At 37.5% G+C, this 24,689-nt stretch overlaps 1 protein-coding gene across 2 annotated transcripts in view; it reads right to left on the bottom strand.

Annotated features, from left to right (window-relative positions):
- The window catches only part of LOC109086806 (gamma-aminobutyric acid receptor subunit beta-2-like), an 87,964-nt gene extending 75,552 nt beyond the window's left edge, over positions 1 to 12,412 (bottom strand). Inside the window, exons 1-3 of one of the 2 annotated variants that reach the window (XM_042711224.1) lie at positions 12,168 to 12,412; positions 11,961 to 12,052; positions 11,349 to 11,416 (exon numbers count right to left, since the gene is read on the bottom strand). In XM_042711224.1, coding sequence (XP_042567158.1) covers positions 11,349 to 11,416; positions 11,961 to 12,052; positions 12,168 to 12,358 — 351 coding nt within the window. In that variant the 5' untranslated portion in view covers positions 12,359 to 12,412. The remainder of the gene's footprint in view (positions 1 to 11,348; positions 11,417 to 11,960; positions 12,053 to 12,167) is intronic. The other variant, XM_042711225.1, reaches the window with a different exon arrangement.
- Positions 12,413 to 24,689: the final 12,277 nt, after the last annotated feature.

Genomic DNA, 24,689 nt, shown 5'->3' with positions numbered 1-24,689 from the left:
ACGTCTCCAGTCTGCTGTCTCAGCAAACAGAGGGTCTCGATTCCCCTGACTTCTACTCTCTAGCAGCGGCTGTCTAAATTCAAACATTTGTCGTCATGGGGAGAAGGAAATCATAAACTTCATGTTAGTGGAACATTCGAAATACAAAGGTTTGCTATATATTTCATATACCTGAATATGTCTTTCAAATAGTGTCATGCATCCAGCTGAATGTTTGAATTATTAGTTCACCTGAAAACGCTGTCACTATTCACTCCCTCGAGGTGTTACACCAAACCTGTATGACATTTATTTCTTCGAGATGTTTAGCGGTTTGTCTAGATTCTCTGTTGCACACAATGGAGAAGTTAAGGGTGATGGATGCTGTCAATTTATTGCCACTTTCAGCAGGATAATGCACCTGCCACACTGCAAAAAAAAAAAAAAAATATTCAGGAATGGTTTGAGAAAGAGTTCATAGTATGGCCTTCAAATTTCCCAGATCTCAATCCGATTGAGCATCTATGGGATGTGCTGGACCAACAAATCTTATCCATGGAGGCCCAACCTCGCAGCTTGCAGGGCTTAAAAGATCTTCTGCTAATGTCTTGTGGAGTCCATGCCGCAATGCTTCAGAGCTGTTTCGGCAGTGCAAGAGGAATCTACACAATATTAGGCAGGTGGTTTTAATGCTGGTGGTCAGTGTATATAATGTGCATTGTTGAGTGTAATGCATTGCTAAGTAATTAATTACTGTAACTGAATACAAAAATTGTGACTTTAACAGTAAAAACTGTAAAAATGCTATAGTAAAAACCTGTTAACTGGTTAACAATAAGTTCCCATACTGTATTCGGTGAATAAATGTAATTACATTTAATGTAATTTTAAAGTAAAATACTGTTAAAAATACAGTTTTTGGAAGTGAAAAAGAAAAAGTCATTGTATAAGTTACAGTGAAAAACTGTAAATTTACACTCCCAGAATTCTAGAATTGACAATTCTATATTTGATGTTTTTTGTTGTTGTTGTTGTTGAAATAATGTTTCTTAGTTTTTTCTTATCAGTTGCGTACATTATGGTTTAATCTTACATCTAATGTTGTTAAATTAATGTTTATTGCATTATTTCAGTATCATGTGTCACCATGATTGGGATTAGTGTTTGTGTGAATGACACTGTGCACCTTCTTTATATAAGTATTGCTCTCCTCAGCTCATAGAAAAGCTGTTTGTGATGAGATTTGGTTCATCATGTGACTTTCTCATCACCACCAGTCTTTGGTGGTTATCAGTGCAATACAATGGTTCAAAACAGATATTAGTACTTCAGTATGTTGGTTTATTAACATTACATCAGTTAATTAAATATGGTATTTTATTGTGAATTTAAGTTAAGTCTGTAAAACCTAAAATGTTGCTACCATATTTTTTTACATTGAAGTTCGGTACAGTATTTTACCGTAAATGTCATTTTTTTTTACAGTGTACCTTTCCCTTGAAAGAGTAAAGTATGGGATTATTTCTGATGTAAGTGATTTCAAACAAATATTCGCACACAGCATCACAAAGCTGTGTGGTTGAATCTACAGCTCTCGACCTGTGATTAGAAGCATCATTTCTTAAAAAGAACATGCTCTTGAGCAAGCTAGCATGCAGTTAAATTTATATCTTTCATTCTATGTATAGACTTTTCATTCTACATCTTTTAGTCTGTCAAGAATTGAAAGCACTGTTTATGAAGTGTGTGCGATGCATGTACATATGTTTTCTACCTCTGGAGTACCATAGAGTTTGACATCAAGAGAACCCACAATGGAATCAAACACCTAGAAATAAAGCATATTTGATGGAGACAGATACCCAAAATAACAAAGTAGACTTAAGATGACTTTCGGTATTTACAGCAACACCAGAAATTAATTGTAGAAACTGCATATAAGGGAGTAAAGTGTACGCCAAATACATAGTGCATATAAATGTCAAAATATAAATGAACTGTAATGCATTTGATTTTGAACCAATTAATTAATGGGAGCTGTTATTCTACCACCTCAATAACAACACCTGACATCATTAACAACAGTTCTGTATTGTTGAACCAACATCGTTAAAATAACAATCATGTGACAACATTTCAAGAAACAATCATCACTAGCTAGCTAACTGCTTTTTTATGAGTAGCTATGCGATTTACAGTTTAAAAATAGCTTTTAAAGGGGACAAAGAATGGAGGTCCACTAATGTATTTGTCTTATAGAAAAGACACAAAAGGGTCCTTTTAAGTGAGGGAGGTTCTCCCAGCATGCTAAGACAATGCTTCTCTAACAAATCAAACAAATCCATTCTAAGTGGATGGCAACTGAAGATGTGACAGATTTTTTAATCTCTCTGACACTTGTTTCTATCAACCTTGTTTCCAAGCAACCATAAACCTCATGAGCATGAGAAGTCTGATCTGGTCCCAGTCATAAACTCATGTACCAGCTGACATTTCACTGCCAGAACTGTGAAGTAATGCAATGACAGCTCATATGTTATGAGTAATCAAATGAAACTTGCACACCTTATGTAACTGCTAAAATCTTCATTGTTTGTGTGTGTGTGTAACCATTGTGAACCGATTTGATAATTACAGTCCTGAAATGTTCCTTGTGAATTTTTGCCGTGAAGCTAAAATAAACATAAATGAGTTGAATTTTCTGGTAGCTTTCTCTAATCCATCAAACAATGGTATTGTTAAATAGTGTGTGCACAATAAGTATTAAAAAGCACTTGAGTGTGATCAATACTTTCATCTGGCCTTGTATACAAAATCAAAACAAAAAAACTATTGATCAATTCCTGAGGGGAAAACTATATGCTGCTGTAATATTGTACTGACGCAAGTGAATATGAATGAATGAATGAATGAATGGCAGCCAGTTTATTTATTATTATATATATATATATATATATTTTTTTTTTTTATTTTTTATTTTTTTGCCTATAATAATGACATTTTGAAATTTTGCTGTGAACCAACAATTTGGATCAGTTAGTTTACCATTAATTAACCAGTGAAAACCCACACTTTATACCAATTTGTATGTTGGTTATCTGTCCTAAATTCTATGCACAATAGTATTACAGCATTCTGATGGTAATAATAATGTGACATCAACGAAAAACAAACAATAATAATTATAATAAATATACAAATATACATATACATAAAAAAAAAAATAAAAAAAATCTCTTTTCTACCCACCATTAGAGTGATTAAATATATATAAACCTATATATATATATATATATATATATATATATATATATATATATATATAATTATTATTAAAATTATATTATTGTTTAAAGTTTTTACAAAGATTAGTATAAGTATACACTGTGCAAGACACACAACATGTTAATGTGCTGTTGTTCCTTTCCAGAAAGAAAGAAAGAAAGAAAGAAAGAAAGAAAGAAAGAAAGAAAGAAAGAAAGAAAGAAAGGGGAAAAGTAGAGCGAGACACTTGGGGGAAGGGTTCACACAGGTTTGTTTCGGGGTCTCGGAGTGGTTTTTCAAAACTGATGAGCATTACATAACCCAGTCCTCTCTAAGGAGCCTTGCACACAGGACATGTTCTTGCCTTAAAAGACAAAAAACTGACAAAGAATATAGAAATGGAACAAAACACAGGGGTATCAAGATGTTTTAAGGGTTAAGTAACATTTTTAACTGTTTTGGCACAGTGGCTCATGTTGAGAGACGCTGAGAAAAAAAATAAAAAATCGGCAAGACTGTGTCAGTCAAGCACAAGTTTAGAAAAAGTGCAGACAGACAAAAAATGTGTCCTGTGTAAACAACCTCTAAGATGAGCCAAAGTTCAGAGTGCATAATTAACTATTGCACAAACAAGGGTAATCACAGTATTACCAGGGTTATTTACTATAGGGTGGAAATGGAAGCGGAGCTTTCTTCAGTGCTTCATCCAAATATTTAATTAAAAAAATTATCTGAAATATGAAATAGTGCACAATGCTCTAATTTTTCTAAAGTGACACAACAGCCACACCAGTGGATAAGGTCTCTGAGAGACGGCTCTTGTTTCAAAAGACTAATTACAAAGTAATCAGCAGACACAATCTGATAGCAATCACATCCAAACTGAAATTAACCAAAAAATGGCTTGAAAAGATCTGTAGAGTGAGGGTTTTATAGAATTGTTTTTTTTTGGTTGTTTGTTGTTTTTGACAAATGGTTAAAAAAGTTACTATTAATAATAATACATAACAATGGTTATTAGTAACAAATAAAATATATAAGAAAGGGTAACACTTTAGTTTAGGGACCAATTTTCACTATTAACTAGTTGCTTATTAGCATGCATATTACTGTCACTGGTGCACTATTGAGTGGAGCGCGGAGCAAGGAACGGAGGGAGACGAGGAGTACATCAATCCAGAGCAGTTTAATGATAACAAGGAAAACTCACATAGAACATGTTGACATGAACAATACTGGACGCTAGACTGAACAGAGGGAGAACTATTTATACAGGTCAGGGTGATGGGAAGACTAGACACACCTGGATCAATGGAAACACATAGGAAACACCTGGGATTAAATCAATGACGCGGGAGACAGAAACTGGGAAACAGGGGGAAAAACAAACACAACACATGGAACATAGTCTAACAATTACTAGCATATTGGCTGTTTATTAGTGCATATAAAGCACATAGTAATGTCTTATTCTGCATGAGCATGTTTTAGATCCCTTAATCAAACTCCATACCTGAACTTAACAACAACCTACTTACTATTAATAAGCAGCAATTAGGAGTTTATAGAGGGAAAAGTAGTAGTTAATAATTAGTTAATAGTGCAAATTTGAACTGTAGCACTGGTATGCCATGCAATACTATAGTGTCTGAATGGTGAACTATTTCTGTTTGCAATATTTGTGCACTTTTTCATACTTCTCATAAGTAGTATGTAAGTATGCAAGTCATCTTCAATATAATAATTCAGTGAGCAGAATCATTCATTTAATATCCTAAGTGTGCCAAGATGACTGCTGGCACTGTTAACACCTGTTCCCTCATTAAATGCATGTATATGAGTAAAAAACTTGTATGCTTTTTGTTAATAATGTAAACAACTGTAGTAGTGGTGTACTCTATTGAACAAGGTTATTGTTGTATTGGCATCGGAAGAATTTTACAACTTGCAAGACCTCTATTGAGAGGTTTAAAAGAATAACCAATTTACATTTTCAAAAACGTGGCTGGACTGAGTCCACCAGTAATTAATCCAGTGAAGCTAAAAGTTCTCTGGAAATGTATTACCTTTTCCATATCTGAGGCTGTCATTGCCTCTTAAACGAAACAAAACCAGCAGTTGTTTCATTAGCTGTAATAATGAAAGGGGTTCAATGCTGATATGACGGAAAGCTTACAAAACGTGATCAAAGCTGCTGAAATATAACACTGATATCAAAGCGCACACACACACACAAAAAAAATAGACCTTGTACTCATTAGTATAATGGATATAGTAATATTGTGCAAGAAATTTGGCTTTCTTAATGGAAACTCTGGCCCTTTAAAACATTATTTGGAATAAAAGTTGTTGGAGTTTAACTGCCTCTAGTGTTTATTTCAACTGAAAACTGCAGCGATTCGTATGTACTGGTATGTTTTAGAGGCACATACATGGAAGTATGTTAAATTAACTGCATTCAGGTTTTGAAGTCGATTACTTCAAGATGTTGACATCAGGTAGTTGCACTTTTGGCCAGTATTATGATCTCTGTTGCTGCCTTTTCCCGCTTGCACCTGGTGCTTATGAAAATGGATTGTTGCACACCAAACTCACATTGAAATGGAAGATTTTTTTTTTCAACCAATTAAAATACCATCACAAGTATAATGCCATAAAAAATTGCCCATATCAAAGTACAGCATTCAATGCCACAGTAATGTACTACACAAGCATATAGGAGTCTTGTGAGCAGAGAGTAATTAGATACCGAACTGTAGAGCTGGTATAAAAGTACTTAAGTTTCTCTGGTTTCTCTTTCTTCTCTGGGAATTGAATTTCCTCGCTCACCAATGTTCTTGATATTTTGTTCTTCAGCAGTCCACCCCAGCCTTTCTCTCTCTCTGTAACGCCTACTCACCAACACAAACACCAGCAGCCCATCTCACAATCCAACTCTTGTTTTTGATATTAAAAATACATTAGGATACAGATGGGAGCCATTATATGACCATATGAAAGCTATTGTAAAATCCAGGGATGCAAAAACCCCAATATGTCTAGTTCACAATGTACACAATGGCTATTTTGCTCTCCATGGCTCTTATGCTTTTTTTTTAAGTCTATTATTTCCGAAACAGCCATTTAGGTGATTGGAACAGAGGTGTTTATCTTTAAAACTGATGTTGAACTTAAACCAAGCTGACAGTACAGAGCCGTACATTCATCAGTAAATGTCTAAAGGTTGGATAATTGCAAGACAAATCTAAAAGGCCAAGACTGGTACCTGAAACCTACACGCGATGCCAGCAAACCTCTTTGGGTATTTAAAAAAAGTGTTCACTCCAATAACATAACACACAGTTTCATCAGGTATTGCATTTCTAAGTAGATGTCAGATGACACCTGAAATGGATCATACATTTTCTTGAGTACAGGCATTCAATCTACCATCAAGAGCATCAAACGCCATAAGTGCTATCATAATGTATGCACTCTGCCATCAGTAGTGTATGTAACTTTGTTTTGTAGGGTACTTGTCTTGTTTTATGTATTCTCCACTACGTTTATGTAATCTTATGTGCCTCTTTGTTTTAGCTGTAGTTGAGCCAATTTACACATTTACAAAAATGCTAAAGTAACACAAATTACCAGTTAAATTTCAAACCCAGACACTGTTCATGAAACCTTAACACAATTACAAATTCCAAGCATGGAAACTGTTATCTTACAATCTCTTTTCAGAATTTAATAGAGGATTGCTCATTCAGTATATATATATATATATATATATATATATATATATATATATATATATAGCTTTAAAGGCAAAAACACGCAAATTAGGCAGCATAAAGGATGTCCAAAGTTGGATTTTGAAAATAATATGCCTATGGGTTTGTTGGTGCTCATTAGTGTTCTGCTTTTTTTCTCCACAATAATTAGCGATGGTATGACCCGAGTGGGCAGGTCAGGGCAGCAGCACCCAGCTGAAGCTGTCAAACATAGTAACACTTGCTTAATTTTCATTTCTTGTAGGAAACACTCGTGCTTGCAAGGCAGAAAACATAGAGTTAACATTTTACGCAAGTTAAGGATTCAGGATTTTAGGATCAATGCAGTGTTTTTACAAACAAGAATCATCATTCATTTTAATTTTACATGATATAATTTAAAGTGCATATAAAGTCTGTTTGGACTAAATTATGTAATGTTTAATAAAAAGGTTTAGAAGTTCAGAACAAACTTGTTAGGTTCAAGCTTGTTCTATCGGTGCTTGAAAAGAGCAGATCATTTATTTTCAGTATGACACAGGACAATGCAGGTCTATTATCTGTTTTAAAATAAAATAAAATAAAATAAAATAAAATAAAATAAAATAAAATAAAATAAAAACATATGGAGTGCCCCCCAGTTTGTATGTTAGAGAGCAAACATGCTCCTTATCTCAAGTGTATTGAAACAGCACAGTCCAGCTGGGTCAACAGCACACACAAAAGCCAGAACATGCTTTAGCTACAGCAGATACGCCACTCATCCTAAAACATCACCCATTTCACGCTCACAAATTTTCATGTTTTTCAATCAGAGCAGCCAGAGGTCACCAAAATGGCATGTCACAGGATTTGTGGCACATTATCATCAAACTAGCACATTATTAACAGCATTACTAGACAAAAAAGTACAAAAATGTACATTTTAAAATCTGAGAATTAATGTGTTTTCATTCTTCTTCTTCTTTTTTTTAGACTCTAAAAGAATGGGATGGATTCCAAAATCCTCCAACGCACACGCTAAGCTCTCCAACTCTTAGTTTCCTGGATGTTTTGATGTTTAAAATCAGCTTGTTCTGGGAACCTTTATGAACTGGGTGTGTCCATTCACTCTCTTTTAAATTCTATCAGCAGTAAACTCTATTTTTGGAATCATGTAGTTGTAAACCAGGGCACTGGTGAAATAACAGAACGTTCTCCAGAAGAAAACTCAATTGCCTCCATTGAGGATGATCTTGTATTGTTCGACAAATGCTATAAACTTTGTCTAAGATGAAACACTGGACAAACTTTAACATACAGAAAGAACTGTAAACTAAATGTAGATGGCATAAGAGAAGTTCTTGAAATCATACTGACTTTGGTCTTGGACAATAAGGCCACTGTTTGAGACATTGCTTAGACTTCTTTTGAAGCAAGAGCCACAGTTTAATTATTGCTGAAATAGTTGATAAAAAAGATCTAATTTGTGATTTTTTTTCTTCCCTATGGGTCAAGGTGATGGTAAGAACAAAGTCTGCAGTGAAGACAGTAAGAAAAAAAATAAAACACGCTTGCACTTGCAAACATCAGTCTGCACCTAAGATCAAAAAGCATCAGGCTTCACTTGAGCCCAGAAGCTGCAAGACCGTTCATTAGCACTCAGTTTCACTTTCACCCCTTTGTTTGCATCCATCTGTCCTTCGGTGAATCACGCACATCACGCAGCATGACCTTCCTTACAACCGCACCCCGGACTGCCTCCAAGAAAATGGCAGGTTGTTAATGTCATCAAGTCTATGTCGGCGAGTCATATTGCCTGCGGTCATGTCTGACCTTTGCTCCTCTCTCTGGACGGACCTACTATACCATCTAACACCTACTGTGTGCGATGCAGAGGATTTTTGATGATGGAGAAGTGTGACCATGTTTGTACGTGGACAGAATTGAAAGAGTCAGAAGCAATATACTGTAGGGCTATAAGATGAAAGCATAGAGCCTTTTTGCTTGGGCACAGCTCCACTGGGGTAATTCCGAGCAAGCCTTAATATAAGTTCATATATAATTTAATAATGCAATGGAGCCCCAGTCCTGAGAGCTTTGTGTGAAAAGGGTAACTTTATTTCGAGGAAATGTTTGCTCTGCTAACAAAATCTACAAGATGGACGGATTACATTTCAAAACTCTGCTTCAAACTTCAGAGAGTTTGACGCATTCATACTCAATGATTCACGAGGGAATAAACCAGAGGGGAAAAGATTAGGACGCGAGTAAAAACATGCTGATGCATGAATGTCTTTTTGGCTTTTTCGACCATTTTATTTTTTTTCTCAGGTCCATGTAGCTGTGATATAACATCTGATTGTTACAAAACATTAATATATGGTTGAAAATCCAATAGGAAAAGTTAATACAATTTTTGGAACTGCCTTTCCGTCTGAACTGTTCGATTAGATTTGAAATAGTCTGACTTCTTGTACATGACTTTGCATTCACGTAAAACTACAGAATAGTGTCGGTTGTGTCTAAATTCACTCATTAACACTCGCATGCACCATTCAGTATGTAGTGATTAGTAAATGAGTGAACCAAGCGAGCGCATTTCAGACATTATTTTGCTTGAATGTGTAAAAAGTGCAGTAATGCATCTGATACATGTTATCTCATATGTGTTACTTCAGTGTACTGTAACGGTCGCCGTGATTTTGTAACGTAAGACATGTTCCTGGATCAACATCTTTTGATGATGCTGGATCAACATTATTGTCCAAAAATATAGACTTAACCCAAAATCAGTGGGAAATGATAGCTGATTAACAAGAGTGTAGAAGCACCGATTGTGAGCCTAAAACAGATATTTTCTGAAAAGTTATATCTCAATTCTGATTGGTTGATTGGAATGTTGTTCCAGGATCAAAAAGTATGTTGATCCAGGAAGATGTTGTACTTGGTGAAATCATGCTCACTGTACTGTAACATCTTGAAGGATATAGAGATCAGAGTTGCAAGAATGATATGTGTATATTATAAAAGCCTCTTCTAAGAAATAACATTACTAATATCTTCCTGTATCGGAGATACACAGAGAACAGGAAAGAACATTTTAACAGCAGCGCAGGTTATTCTATTCAGAAATGAGCATGAGATTTAATAAACATTTGTTTTATGATCTACGTAAGAGACTTGTCAAAACTAAGAGAGTCAAAAACAGTTGATGCCTACACCAACCTCTCTTCTCCCATTAATGACGACGGGCTGACGCATTGCTTCAAGTGCCAAAACCAAATATTCCCCATTGCCACAGGACATCAAGGTTCATGGTGATTTGGACACTCGCTCTTGCTATTTATCCAGTGCAAAAGAATGTTTAATCCAGATGAATGCATGTGAGATCCCAGCCAGGAAAATGTTAAAAGGGTTCAGAGCAGTGATCTGTGAATTCGTGCTTTCTTGGCCTAGTAGTGACATCATTTAAGCTTGCGGACACACACAAATGCATTCACTCAGAAACGGCATAAATCACAATCATTGTTTTGTCCTAAAGACATCTTGACAGTACTAATGTATGCGTGCACTGTTGCTTAAAACATTAATAATTACTATAAAATGGGACTCCAAAGACTATAAGCGAGCACAGTTGCATGCATTCACATCTCAAACCTTGTATTCTCAGTCTGCAGTGAAGAAGAAAAAAAATCAATGCATGTAACATATAATGAATATCGCTAGGCTATTTTGAGAACAATAGAAACAAAACCAGTCTCAAAATACTGCTAAGAGTACAAATAAGAGTACAAAAATCCTGCTGTATCAAAAACACTACCAGTTCTCAGTTATTGTTATGAATATCACCTCACTTGACCAGACCTCAAACATAAAACGTCATGTTGTGCTTCAAAACCATCACTAGGGGATGCTCTTGTATCTAAGGGGAGGAAAATCCTACCAGATAACCATAAGGGTGGAAAGAGCATAAAAATCCAAAATGGAGAAATTCACGTTGGTATCCATTTGTTTTGTGATTTTATAAATCCCAGCAAAAACATTCAGTCCATACGCAGAAAAAAAAAAGATGTTGCCATAGAAACCACACTAGCTCTTCCTGACCATTACTCATGTCCATATGTGAACACTGAGTATAAAAGGTAGTACGTGTTCTGAAAAGTTTTGTTATAAACCGTCTCTCATGAACACTACAGTATGCTTAAAATTCCACTGATATGAAGTGCACACCCACAGATGTAGTGAAAAACAATAGACTATAACCCTTCAAATGAAACATAAATTAGCTGGCTTAGAAAACTGAGGGGGGAAAGGGGGTTAAAGGAGCTCACATACTTTGCCTCCAACAGGACAGCATGATAAGAGACTTACCATATTCACTTCTGAGACCATGTCTATGCTGGCTATGTCTATATTCATCCCCACTCCCACCGGAGGACCTAGAAACCAAACCAAATCATACCAATGACGTTACAGCTAATTGATGTTGTTTTGTACACTGAAACGAATGGTCATGTCACGCATGAGCCATTAATAACTCAACGTCAGCCTGATAACATCCAGGAGGAGGTGAAAAGTAAAGCAAAAATCATCTAAACACACTGATTTCACTATGATCATCCAGAATGATAATTTCACAATTTATGGATTCGTCATCATGAGCATCACTGATATCACTATTACTGATTAATTAGTGCAAATCAGAGAACGCATCACATGGGTACAACGTGCAGATGTCCAAGTCGGTTCAAATTCGTTCGTCAACTTTGCGAAGCATCCCAAATCAAACATCGCGTTCGGCAGATTAAACGATTGATTCAGAACAAGTGAAAGCAAGTGTCCCGATCATCTCCAAAGCTGAGATCATTGGGATATATTCGCGCGTAACTCTCCACAATAGTGCGCTTATGATATTACTATATGAAAGTTCAGAGGTGATGTTAAAAGGCTGACATGACGGACTTAATTAGGAACGTGCGTTACCTCCAAAATCTGGCCTCAAGCGAATGTCATATCCTTTCAGTAGTCTGTCAACAGTTTCTTTTACGATGGACATATTGCTTGGATCATTGACACTGCAAAGAGGGAAAAAGGCACCGTTAGATTCAGATGCATGCTTAGAGATCATTTCAGTTGTGTGTGGAGTACAGATAGCCATATGATGTGAGTAGAGCTTTGGTTCAGACTTACCTTTGCGCACACACTACGGCCACTATCACGGTAAACGTCCAGACGCGCACGAAGCTCTTTTGTCTTATTCTAAAGATCGCCATACTTTTATATGTTTTCTGGTTTCCGTGAAGACAGAGAAGATCCAACTTAGAGCGCGCTGTGCAGTAATTCCACTGTGGTGCGCATGCGTGCATACTCCAGCGCAGCATCCAGGAGCGCTGTGGTGCTGATGCTGCTGGAGGAGCACTTCCCGACCAGAGACAGGGAAATATTAAAGGGAAAACTACGAAAACGCCAAAGTGAACTGTAAAACAGACGGTATTACAACTGCAGTATTTGTGCATCATGGAAAAACCGTTTCTTTCTTGTCAGCTTGGCTTTTAATAACCACTTCATGAGCTGTTTCGGTGTCTTTCTTTCTCCTCAGTCTTGAAATTTGACGTGAGGCAAAAAAAAAGTAATTTGTCTTGCACAAAGTGGGGCAGTAGGCTTGTCTTAACAGAAAAGAAGAAAAAAAAACCTTTAAACCACGACTTTATATTATAGTACACTTTTATTTGTCCATCATTTGGGGAGGTGTTGATGATAAATGGAATGCTTCAAAGGATTGAGGAACCTAAACCTCTAGATTGCACCACCGAAACATGACAAGGGGAATGCGAAGCAAACCCCTGAATTAAGGGGAAGGAGTTGAAAAATAAACAAATAAAAATAAAGCACGCTTGATTTGTATAGGCATAATTATATGCCATAGCAGAAAGACAACGATAAATAAATATTACTGCAGTCATGAAGATGAGGTCTGTTTATCAACGACATAAAATGATAACAGAGGGAAGTGTTTTCTCCTGCCTTTTAATATAATCATTTCATTTCTTTTTCTAATCATTTCATTATTATATATCATGTTATAATTATATCACTGTTTAATAGGAAGGGTAGGACCCCAATATTCTAAAAAATGTCCTCAATCAGGGTCATGTCGTTTTGCTTTGAAATATTTACTGAATTTAATAAGTAAACATAAGAATAACTTTAAAACTGTTTGACTGTTTCAAGATGAACACTTACTGGACTGAAGCAACTAGAAAAAATCATGTCAAAATGTTAGTATCAAATATGACACAGGCTTTGAGGTAGATTGGCTGATTAGCAGATGGAGGAGCCTTGGAGAGAAGGTTCTCAAGTCATTGAAGAAGGTCCTAGACAATCTGGAAGATGCAGATGGAGAGGCTTTAAAGAGAAAATTTGATTGTTGGGCACATAAGCTGGTTGTAGATGTTGTTGTGTCTGTGAACTCTCTGAACTTCCTGGAGTTTCACTGCTTCTGTTTGTTTTAGAGCTTTTCTTTCCCTTCCTGGGCAGAAGGGATTTGAAAACTATCGTGTCCAGCAACATCACTGGCATCATCTACTAACATCATTTATGTCGAAAAATTGAAAATTGACTGTTATAAAATTCATTGTCATTCCTTGTGAGAGAATTAAGTTACAAATAGGGCAGCACATTCTGTTTAATTGGTGCACACAACTGAACAAATGCTTGTCTATTGAAGTGTGCAGTAAATGTATGTATGAAGTTGTGAGTATTTATGAGATAGGGGAAAATTATTAACAGAAAATAAGACATGTCTTACTTGGCAAAATCACGGCGACTGTCCCAAAGTAGGTGCTGGGTCGCCGTGATTTTGCCAAGTAAGACATGTTCCTGGATCAACATCTTTGTCCAAAAATATAGACTTAGCCCAATCCCAATCCCTACCCCTAAACCTAACCCTACCCATAATTTATTCCTAAAATCAGTGGGAATGACAGCTGATAGCAAGGGTTAAAGCACCTAACCCTGATTGTAAGCCTAAAACTGATATTTCCTGAAAAGTTATATTTCAATTCTGATTGGTTGATTGGAATGTTGTTCCAGGATCAGCAAGGATGTTGATCCAGGAACATGTTGTACTTGGTGAAATCACGCTCGCCACTTTGGGACACCAATGTATTCGACAGAGACTGACGTAGAGCTAAAAGCCTATCCCCAGCTGCATAGCTTTTGTGCATGCTGACCTTTTGTTGGCACATTCATTGGAACACTTTGTGAATCTCTGTGTCATCGTCAGTAGAACTTCTAAATATCAAGGTCCTGTCTGCTTCGTGAACAATTTTGGTATCAAGTGATAACATGTAAATAACACTTGTACTGAACAAAGCGCTATATAAAGTACACTTCACTTAACCTGTCAAGGTTTTGACACCAATTCTCAAATGAGTTCACAGTTTCAGCTCTTCATGAGGCAACACTACTTTGAGGTACATGAAGCCTGGTTTCACGTCAGTGCTGCATGAACCTCTACAACTGATGCAAACTCAAGACAGAGTACAAATGCTCCCACGTCCATGAAAATACAGACTCGAGACCACAACATTTTCTTCAATGGAAAGATTCACATATACAATCTGTCAATAATGTGACTCCCCAACGTCACATTCCAAATACTGGTACTGTTCACTAAAGCACTGAAGAACTTCCAACCTCTGACAGCTCAAATAGCAATTTATTTAGACAATAGGAGACTTTTCAGTTACCCTCACAGAGATAATATCTAATGCTATCTCGAATACACACAATAAAATCTTTGTAAAAAAAACATCACACTCAAGAATTGTTAATGTACACTGGAAGATACATATGCATAAACATCAGTAAAGTTGCATTCTCCAAAATTATTAATTTTTAATGTAATCAAATTTCTGGCTTTTTGTCATGTTGCTGTATTTAATACATCAATAACCCACACAAAAATTAAAAGTTGCTGTTAATTTACTCACCCTCAGGCCAACCAAGATGTAGGTGACTTTTTTCTTCAGCAGAACTGTAGAGAAGATTTTTAGGTAAAACTGTGGTCCTTGGCAACTCATGTCTGTGGCTGCCGGGGTTTTTTTGGTTGGTTTTTTTTTTTTTTTCAAAAAAACGTATACAGGCTAGAACAAATTAATACCTGTGGCGCCTGACGATATATTGAGGTATTATGAAGTGAAACGATTGGTCTGTGCAAGAAACTGCATATTATTTACAGCATTATTACCTTCAATCCACAGCCTGGGCAAACGGTTCTCATGACTTATCAATGACATACAGGGGCGCATTCTCACAAGTAAGCTGATGCTGTTTGTTTACAATGGAGAGTGAGGATGCCTGTGTTTTATTGTTCATCAAAATGGTACTTACCTGTGCTTATCTTCAGCTCAGAACCAGCTCAGTGTGAAGAAGAGCCTGATAGAAGCACTGACCTAGATGTCAGCATACTTTCATTAGATCCACCATCAGAAAAGAAGGATGATAGTTTTGTTCCGCCTAGATGCTGGAAATTTTAATCAAAAGGTGTTGATCAAAAGATGGAAGTCACTTCTCAGTCACATTTGTGGGGTTCATACATGGACTGAGGAACTGGACTGGACTAGACTGGAGAGCAAAAAAAGATGTCTGCATAGTGAGCTCAGTTCTGACCAGCAGAGAAGAAAGAAATGGCTTGAAAAAGATTTCAGAGCTTTCAGTACATCACAAACCCTTGAAACTTAGGCAAATGGCTCTCTTCAAGCTTACTGGTAAGTTTCCACTATAATAAAGCATGTTACTGTACAAAGCATGTACACAGTGCTGATCACTATGATCAATATATAATTTTTTGTTTAGGTAAGTTTGAAGTTTTCCATTCAGTACTGCTGAAATACTGTCCCAAAAGCCTCCTCTTTCACATCCCTTCAATGCTTGCTTGTACTCAGCTGGCAATACTTGAGCACAATGAGAATGTTCAACGATAGCAGGCCGAAAAAAGCACTGGTAAGTAGAAAAAAAAAAAAAAAAAAATGTGAATAACTCAATATAATACTGTGTGTACAGTTTAATACTCTATATTATCTTTTTATGGTAGGTACGTCCTCGCTACTATGTGGTGTTCCCCAAAATCAAAACAGTGGGTAGGTAGAAAGCTGAACACACAACACAACATTTCAGGGGTTCTGGTTCGTAGAGTTCTTCAGAGGCACAAGGACAGTACTGTTATTTACAAGGATCTGTCCTCTCATTTGAAAACTCCTCACAACAGACGAAGCCACCCAAGCAAGAGGCAATCTCAGTGCACTTGTCAAGATTCTCCAAGCAGTTCCTCTGACCTAACTTTCTCTCAAAATATCAAACATGTTTGATATCCTCCAACTGGATGGAATCAGAGTCTGAAGCTAAAAAAAATTCAGTGTGTGACCATCATGCACTATGCAATTTTCTGTGGAACCTGTCAACTGTCTCAGAATGCATGTGCTTGTATCTCTTCCAGCAGGTAAGACAAGGGAGACCTTTGCAAAAGAATATCCGGAAGAATGATTGGTTGAACTGTTGGGGGCAGGTTAGAGTGGTTGAAGGCAAGGAATATCTATCAGGGCCAAAATGTTATCTTATACTGCATGATGATCAGGTGGGGTAAAGAAAAATGATTGCTGGTGGTCTCACACACCAAGACTGAGCTGGTCATTAGGCAGGCCCTTTCCCACACGAAGGCTGGATATGAGGGGGCAGTCAGCACCCTGTAACGACTCTGGGATCTCGTCAACTGGCCAGGGAAGTAAACTGAAGTCCAACAGTGCTGCCCAGTGGGTCAAAACACTCCACCTCCAGTCCCACTAATAATTGAGGTTCCCTTCAAATGGATAGGCATGAACCATGTAAGGCTGTTCCAAAGACTGCCCCGGGACATGAACAAATCTATGTGCTATCAAGCTTACAAAGGGATGGACTGACAACCCCTGGAAATGCCACCTAGGACTGAATGTGGCACGTACTTGGGTGCGATCAAAAATTTTCTTTCCTCAAGCCCTCAACAAAAGACAGGTGTCTTCATGAGGTTGGCAGGGTATTCCCAATGTGTCATCCCCACTCTCTAATCTGTGAAATGTCTAATTTTAGACCCTTCCAAATAAACCATTCAATCATCAATGGTAATCATGGCTGCTTCCTGCAGTGATCAGAGTCACAGCTATTCCCACTCAACTCATCAGAGGAGAAAGATATAAAACCCACAAGAAGCCTCACTCAAGGAAGGATTTAGTGGGTGCTTAACTGTCTATCGTGTGTGCTTTTCTTCCTAGGCAGTGACTGAGGATAAGATGAACGGTGACGAAGGCTGGGCGATATGGCGGAAAAATAAAATCTTGATTTTTTCAGAACGTTTGACCGATTCTCTTTTTTTACAATTTTTAAAGCGGTCATATGATGCAATTTCAATTTTTCCTTTCTCTTTGGAGTGTTACAAGCTCTTGGAGCATAAAGAAGATCTGGAAAGTTGCAAAGATTAAAGTCTCAAATCCAAAGAGAAATTCTTTATAAAAGTCAACCAAGCCCTCCTAAAACGGCTTGTTTAAACACGCCCCCACATGTCTACGTCATGATGTGGGAAGATTTGCATAACGCCACCCAAATGTTCATGCAAAGAAAGAAAGCATTGTTTGGCCTTCCAAAAGAGGACACAACTAGAAATCAGTGGTTCAGTTGTATTTACAACACTGTTCCAGAACAGTTCAACCCAAATATTCAGATGTATGCAGCGCATTTTGCGGAGGACAAGGACTGTTTCCTGTGAGAGAGCCTACAATGTCGGTGTCTGCTTCTATAAAGTGGGGCAGTTCCAACTTTGCAATGACAGTCTGGTGTTTCTGACACACAGCCTGTAAGTACATTTAAATATGTAAAGGATTTTCCACTGATGATTCAAACGCGAGTTTTGAGCAGTGTAGAGTAGCGCTTGTCGTTTGTAGTTTCTCCGATCACAAATGCAGACATGGTTTTATGTTTATGCAGCGCGATACGCAACGCGTAAAAAGACGGTATAAGTCATTATAATCAGTAATTATGTTCTCACTGAATGCAACAAATGCCTCGTTTGTAATGGGTTTTTCTGGTTTTGTCTCATTGCGCCGGGACACACGGCATCACATTGTTAATGGGCGTAACATTTCTGTCACACGGTATTCAGCCAATCACAATGCACTGGATAGCTAGCCAATCAGAGTACACCTCACTTTTCAGAACTATGAGCTTTGTAAAAATCTATGTATTTCAGAAAGGCAAGGCATAGAGGAGATAAAATAATGTACAGTACGTGGAAAATAATGTGTTATTTGAACCTTAAACCACATAAACACACTGCATTACACCAAATACACAAAATAATGTTCTTTTTAGCAACGTCACATGACCCCTTTTACTAGTGAGTTTGAATATGTAACTACAACATGATTCAAGTAACATTTTCTTTATTAACCCTCTAGTGAAGAAGGGGAAGTCGTGGCCTAATGGTTAGAGAGTTTGACTCCTAACCCTAAGGTTGTGAGGAGTCTCGGGCCGGCAATACCACATTTGAGGTGCCCTTGAGCAAGGCATCAAACCCCCAACTGCTCCCTGGGCACCGCAGCATAAATGGCTGCCCACTGCTCCGGGTGTGTGTTCACTGCTGTGTGTGTGTTCACTGCTGTTAGCGTAGATGCCATTCTTCTAACGATGTAGCAAGTACATTGTGTGTTATTGGAAGTGTTCCCAGTTCCGGTTGTCCTAATTAATGCAGCCTAACAATCCTTAAATGGATTTGAATATTAGAAATGTGTTAGTGTGTTATGTGTAAGCCAGGTTAAAGAGATAGGTCTTTAATCTAGATTTAAACTGACATAGTGTGTCTGCCTCCCGAACAATGTTAGGTAGGTTATTCCAGAGTTTGGGCGCTAAATAGGAAAAGTATCTGCCCGCAGTTGATTTTGAAGTTCTAGGTATTATCAAATTGCCAGAGTTTTGAGAACACAGCAGACGTGAAGGATTATCATGCAATAAGAGCTCATTCATATTCTGAAAAATACATGTGTCAGCATGATGTAAATGTTAAACAAATCAATTGTTAAATATCTTTGCAAAAAAAGATGCATGAACTACAACTACATCTTGTACAAACTTGTCTTACAAATATATGTTCAGAAATAATACAAGGAAAATGCTTCACAAAAATCTCAAAAGTCAAGGTAATTCAAATTCAATATGACTGAAGGTATAACTGTCAGGGTGGTAACGGAAGAGGAATCAGTTGCAGTGATAACAAAGATTTATTGAGTTTCAAACACAAAAGAGGAACTAAGCCACTGTCCGAGAAGGTAACAAATAAAAACCACATCAATGTAAATGAAAATCAACTCAAAATCAACAGTATACGAAAAGGAAAAATACATGTGTCAAAGCAAATGGCAGAGAGTAACAGTCCAAGAGCAACGAGACAGTCCAGCTTTCCAATGAAGACCGGGGACAGCAAAGGATGGGAGCAAGGAGGCAGGCAGTAGGGAGTCCAACAGTCAGAGCTGATGGGGGAGATGGGGAGCAAAAAGGGGGAAGTGGAAAAACAAAACTAAACTAAAAGGCACGAGCTCAAAAAAAAGGAACAAGATGGAACGGAACTAAATCAAATGGAAAACCCTAATATCAAAAAGGTATAAAATAAATGCGAAGGAAACTATGCAAGACTAGGCTAGACAGCAACAGGAACAATCAGGATCAGTCAACAGAGACAAGAGCCAGGTTAACTCAGCACAGCAGAGATTCGATCTGGCCCAGGACAGAAAACAAGAGGGGAATATAAAGGGTAACTAGCCCTAACCCTTTTTAACCCTTTCCAGCAGTTACTATATGATTTTGTGATTTATCTTTTCACACTAGAGAGAACTGAAGGACTCATACACAACTATTACAAATTCACAGCTACAGGTACAAATGATAATTAAAAACACATAAAAATTAATTAACTAAACATAAATATAAATCATAATAATAATCAAATCAAAAAAACCAACAAATAAAAATTTATTCAATCAACATATAAACAAATCAAAAAAAGAAGTCCAAATAGGCTGCAAGGAGACATGCTTTATGAGTGCAAGGAGACATGAGGACATAGATTCATTCAGAGACCAATCATGATTGGCCTGCACTACATGGTGAGAATTTTAATGTATGTATTGCAAAGTTATTAAATATTTTATAAGTTCAATATGAGTTCTAGGATGATAATCACAAGAGAGTAAACTGTGTTGAAACATGCCTTCTTTCAATATCTAAATATGATCAGGTCTGTTCTTAGCGACCTTCTTTCGTTTGTTCTGTATTGAAAAAACTCATAAAGCCTGTTATAAGCCTTTTCATCAAAAATATACAGTATATTTATTTTAATCTGCACATATTGGTATTACCTACATGTTTGAAATCACATTATTATACATGTTATCAATTATGAATGCAATAGCAAGTATGTATGTGTGTCTTCAGCCTCTTGAAAAATTTTGTCAAAGTTTAAAAAAGTGTCTTGCACCTTTATGACTGTTAATATATATATATATATATATATATATATATATATATATATATATATATATATAGATATATCCTCTATCTCTCTATATATATATATATATATATATATATATATATCTATATATATACATATATATATATTCCCTATATATGATTATATATATGTGAAGCATATATTATATAATATAGATATCTATATATATATATAATATATATATACTATAGTACATATACATATATATGATATAATATATATATATATATATATATGTGATATATACATATATATAATGATTGAAGTGTGTGAGACGTGAATTTAAATTATATTTATTTACAGAGGTATATGATGTCACACTTGTCTGTGTGTGAAGATGTTGCGCAGCGCAAATCCATGAATAAATGTTCCGAAGTGAGGTAAACATCAACAGATTTCCCTGCTCAGGGAGTAGGGAGCAATGAACACTGTGTAGGGAGCATGTCAATGGGAACACAGTTCATGCATGGAGCTCACTTCTAACAAGCTGATTATCTGAATCAGGTGTGTTAACAAAGAGAGACATGTAAAATGTGCAAAGCTGGGAGTCGCGAGGACTGGAATTGAGAACCACTGATCTAGCATATGCTGTACACTACAACGTTTCCACACAACACGCATGATAGTTATAGACAGAAGTCATTAGAAATTAATCAAAAACCTTGACTGTCAAAAAATAAGTGAATAAACACTCAACCAAAACAAATCTGTGTTATAGAATAATGGTCTTTTCAAGCATCTATATGAAGTGGCATCTCCCCCAAAAATGATCAATGTGCACTTGAGAGATGACAATGAGAAACTTGAGAGATTTGTAAATGTATAACTATAATTCAATCATGACAACTCTCTGAAGATTTTAGGATGGTGATGGATATGACAATGCTAATGTATTTGGTTTTGGAGGAATAGATCTGCTACGCTGCTGTTGGTTATTGCTGTAGTTGTAGATTATTGCTGCTGTAGCAAGCCAGTACAGGAACTTGTTACTGCTGCTGCACAAATAGCATATAAAATAACCAGTAGCAGATCTATACAGGTGGAGCTGGGGAAGGTGGAGGGTTTGCAGGAATCTCTAGTGAATGCTAGCCAGCCATATAAATGCAACGCAGTAAGCTCAACCCTTCACCTGCGCCATCTAGAGTTTCATGATGGAACTATATATATGTTCATTTCACATGGAAGGTTAAGTGATAACAGATCAATAATTTAATGTGTGGAATTCTGTTTATCTTTAAAGTAAAGCTCTCTTTCAGGTGGAATTTGAAAGAGTTTGTTGACCTCACCTTGATCTTTCTGAAATCCTGTCAGTCACACACCGCATTCACATAGATAACTTACAACTTCTCCCTACTGGCCACATGCTATCCCTGTGCTTTGATGCTCTCTAATTTTGGATGAGAATTGCACGTGTCCATGCCAATACCGCTGAAGTCTTCAACCTTGACAGCCAGCTTCAATGCCATATTACCTGCCTTCCAGCCAGAAGAGAGGCCACCTGGTGTCTTTTTCAAGGCCATGTTGACTTTACTTATGTTTGACCAAAAGTCAGTTATAACATGAGTTTGGCATAAGCAAATGAGTAATGGGCTGAAAGCAACATGTTTTTTTTTTTTTTTTTTTTTTTTTTTTTTTTTTCATATTGCATGCATATACTAATTCCAAATGCTCCCCACATACACAATTGCACAAAAATATGGCTCTCCAAAAACTAAATGATGTAAGTGTATGCACTTTACTTTCTAATATGATATCCAAGTACTAGATCAAATTGAAGTTGTTAAAATAAAGGAATATTTCCATCCTAGAGCTGATTATTCAACAATAACTGATTTAATTATTGGGGGAAGTCGTGGCCTAATGGTTAGAGAGTTTGACTCCTAACCCTAAGGTTGTGGGTTCGAGTCTCGGGCCGGCAATACCATGACTGAGGTGTCCTTGAGCAAGGCACCGAACCCCCAACTGCTTCCCGGGCACCGCAGCATAAATGATAACCACTGCTCCGGGTGTGTGTTCACGGTGTGTGTGTGTGTGTGTGTGTGTGCACTTTGGATGGGTTAAATGCAGAGCACGAATTCTGAGTATGGGTCACCATACTTGGCTGTATGTCACGTCACTTAATAATCTTAAATGAGTCATGTCCTCCAGATTTGAGTGCAGTGATCGAATAGCATTACATTGTGTTCAGAAACAGGAGATTAATCATAATAGACACCATTCAACAATAAAAACAAATACATTCAAAATCAAATTAAAACAGTGTATTGCAACTACTCCTGTGCCAGTAACCTAATTTAGCTCATTACTGCAACACCAGCAGCGCTAACGATCTCCTCGCTCAGATAATGTTGCACATGAAAGATGACACACATGGTATCATGTAAGTTTAAATAAACTGTTTAATTTTTTAAACAGTTTATTTGGCCTCAGATTATTGTTGTTTCACATTCACAGCACGTAAAACACCACACTCTTACTTGATCTGGACAAACTGTGTATCATACGAAGGATTAAAGAATCCTGGGTTGTGTTCCAGAAAGCAAGGTTATCTTACCGTCACACATAGCCTGAACTCTCGGTTGATTAACCCAACCCTTGCTTATTTGAGGTATGCTGGTCCCAAAAAGTCCAGGAGTAAGTCAATTCAACTCAGAGTATGTTCACGGTTAAACCACAAGACATTCTCAACAGCTCGACAAATCAAACTATGGAAATTTTAAGAAAAAGCATGCCATACTACTTCTTTCTTCTTCTTTTATTCAGTGGGCATTTACATACCTACACTCTAAAAAATGCTGGGTTGTTTTTAACCCAACTTTGGATCAAATATAGACTAGCCCAACTTTGGTTAAAAATTAAATGTAAAAATTCAACCATACTTAGTCCATATTTAAAGGATGAAACAACCCAGCATTTTTTTTTAATGTACAGTAGTCCATATTGTTTCATCTTTAATCACTTGAGAATAAGAATTATATTGTTTGTTTGATGCAGGTTAATAAGACATATGATAAATGATAAAAGAAAAAAAAGTTACCTCCAATTTTGGGACCGAATGCTGAGTTTATCCACTTACCCTTACACATACGTGTATGTCACATAACCTGCTTTCTGGAATACCCCCCTGCCTCAATATTTGAACACTGTTTTGATAAAATTCTGTAATTTCTTAATTTAACTATATATATATATGTCACGACACGCACACAAACAGGTAGATCCAATTGCAGTATGTTTTATTAGGATAATCCAAATCTCATGGTCAGCCAGGCAAAGGTCACAATCCAGGTGAGCAGTCCAGAAACAAGAAACATACACAACATCCGAGAACCACGACAAACCAGGGTGACAGTCAACAAGGACTCCGTGACAATGACCGAAACAACCAGGGTATTTATAGACAGGGAAATGACAATGCTAACGGGGAATTGGCTGAGTGCAATGATTGATAACCACGGACAGCTGAGTGCAATGAGCAGTGATGAAACAGACAAGACTATGGGAAATGCAGTTCTAAAGTGGAGTGACAATAAGGGGAAGTGAGACCTCTAGTCGCCACCCAGGGAGACACAGAACAGACACCGTGACACTACCCCCCTCTAAGGAGCAGCTTCCAGATGCTCCTCAGAACAAAATAACCAAAAAACAAAGAGACCAGGAGGGAGGTGGACTGGTGGAGGCAGAACAGGGGGAGGGATGGCGGGCCAGGCCCGTGTAGGGGAACTGGGACCGGCAGTGATGGCTCCCCTGGTAGCCCAGGTGGCTCGGTCAGATCAGGGGCCCTGGTGGACCCGAAAGTTCAGGGGACCACGAGGGACCAGGCAGTTCAGGTGGCCACGGTGGACCCGAAAGTTCAGGGGACCACGAGGGGCCAGGCAGTTCAGGTGGCCACGGTGGATCAGTCCATTCTCGTTGTGCAGACGGCCAGGGAGGAATTCGCCATTTGAGTGGCCCGAACGGAACCTGCCAATCGGGGAGCCAGTAAGGAGCAGGCTGTGGCGATGGCCAGGTCACGGCATTGGGAACGGCATCGGGAACGGCCTCAGACAAGGGCACCGCCTCGGGAACGGCCTTGGACACGGGTATCGCCTCCGGAACCATCTCGGGCCCCGCATCGG

The sequence above is a fragment of the Cyprinus carpio genome, chromosome A21, assembly GCF_018340385.1.
Source record: "Cyprinus carpio isolate SPL01 chromosome A21, ASM1834038v1, whole genome shotgun sequence".
Classification (NCBI taxonomy): Eukaryota; Metazoa; Chordata; class Actinopteri; order Cypriniformes; family Cyprinidae; genus Cyprinus; species Cyprinus carpio.
This window is presented reverse-complemented; position numbering and strand designations above follow the sequence as displayed.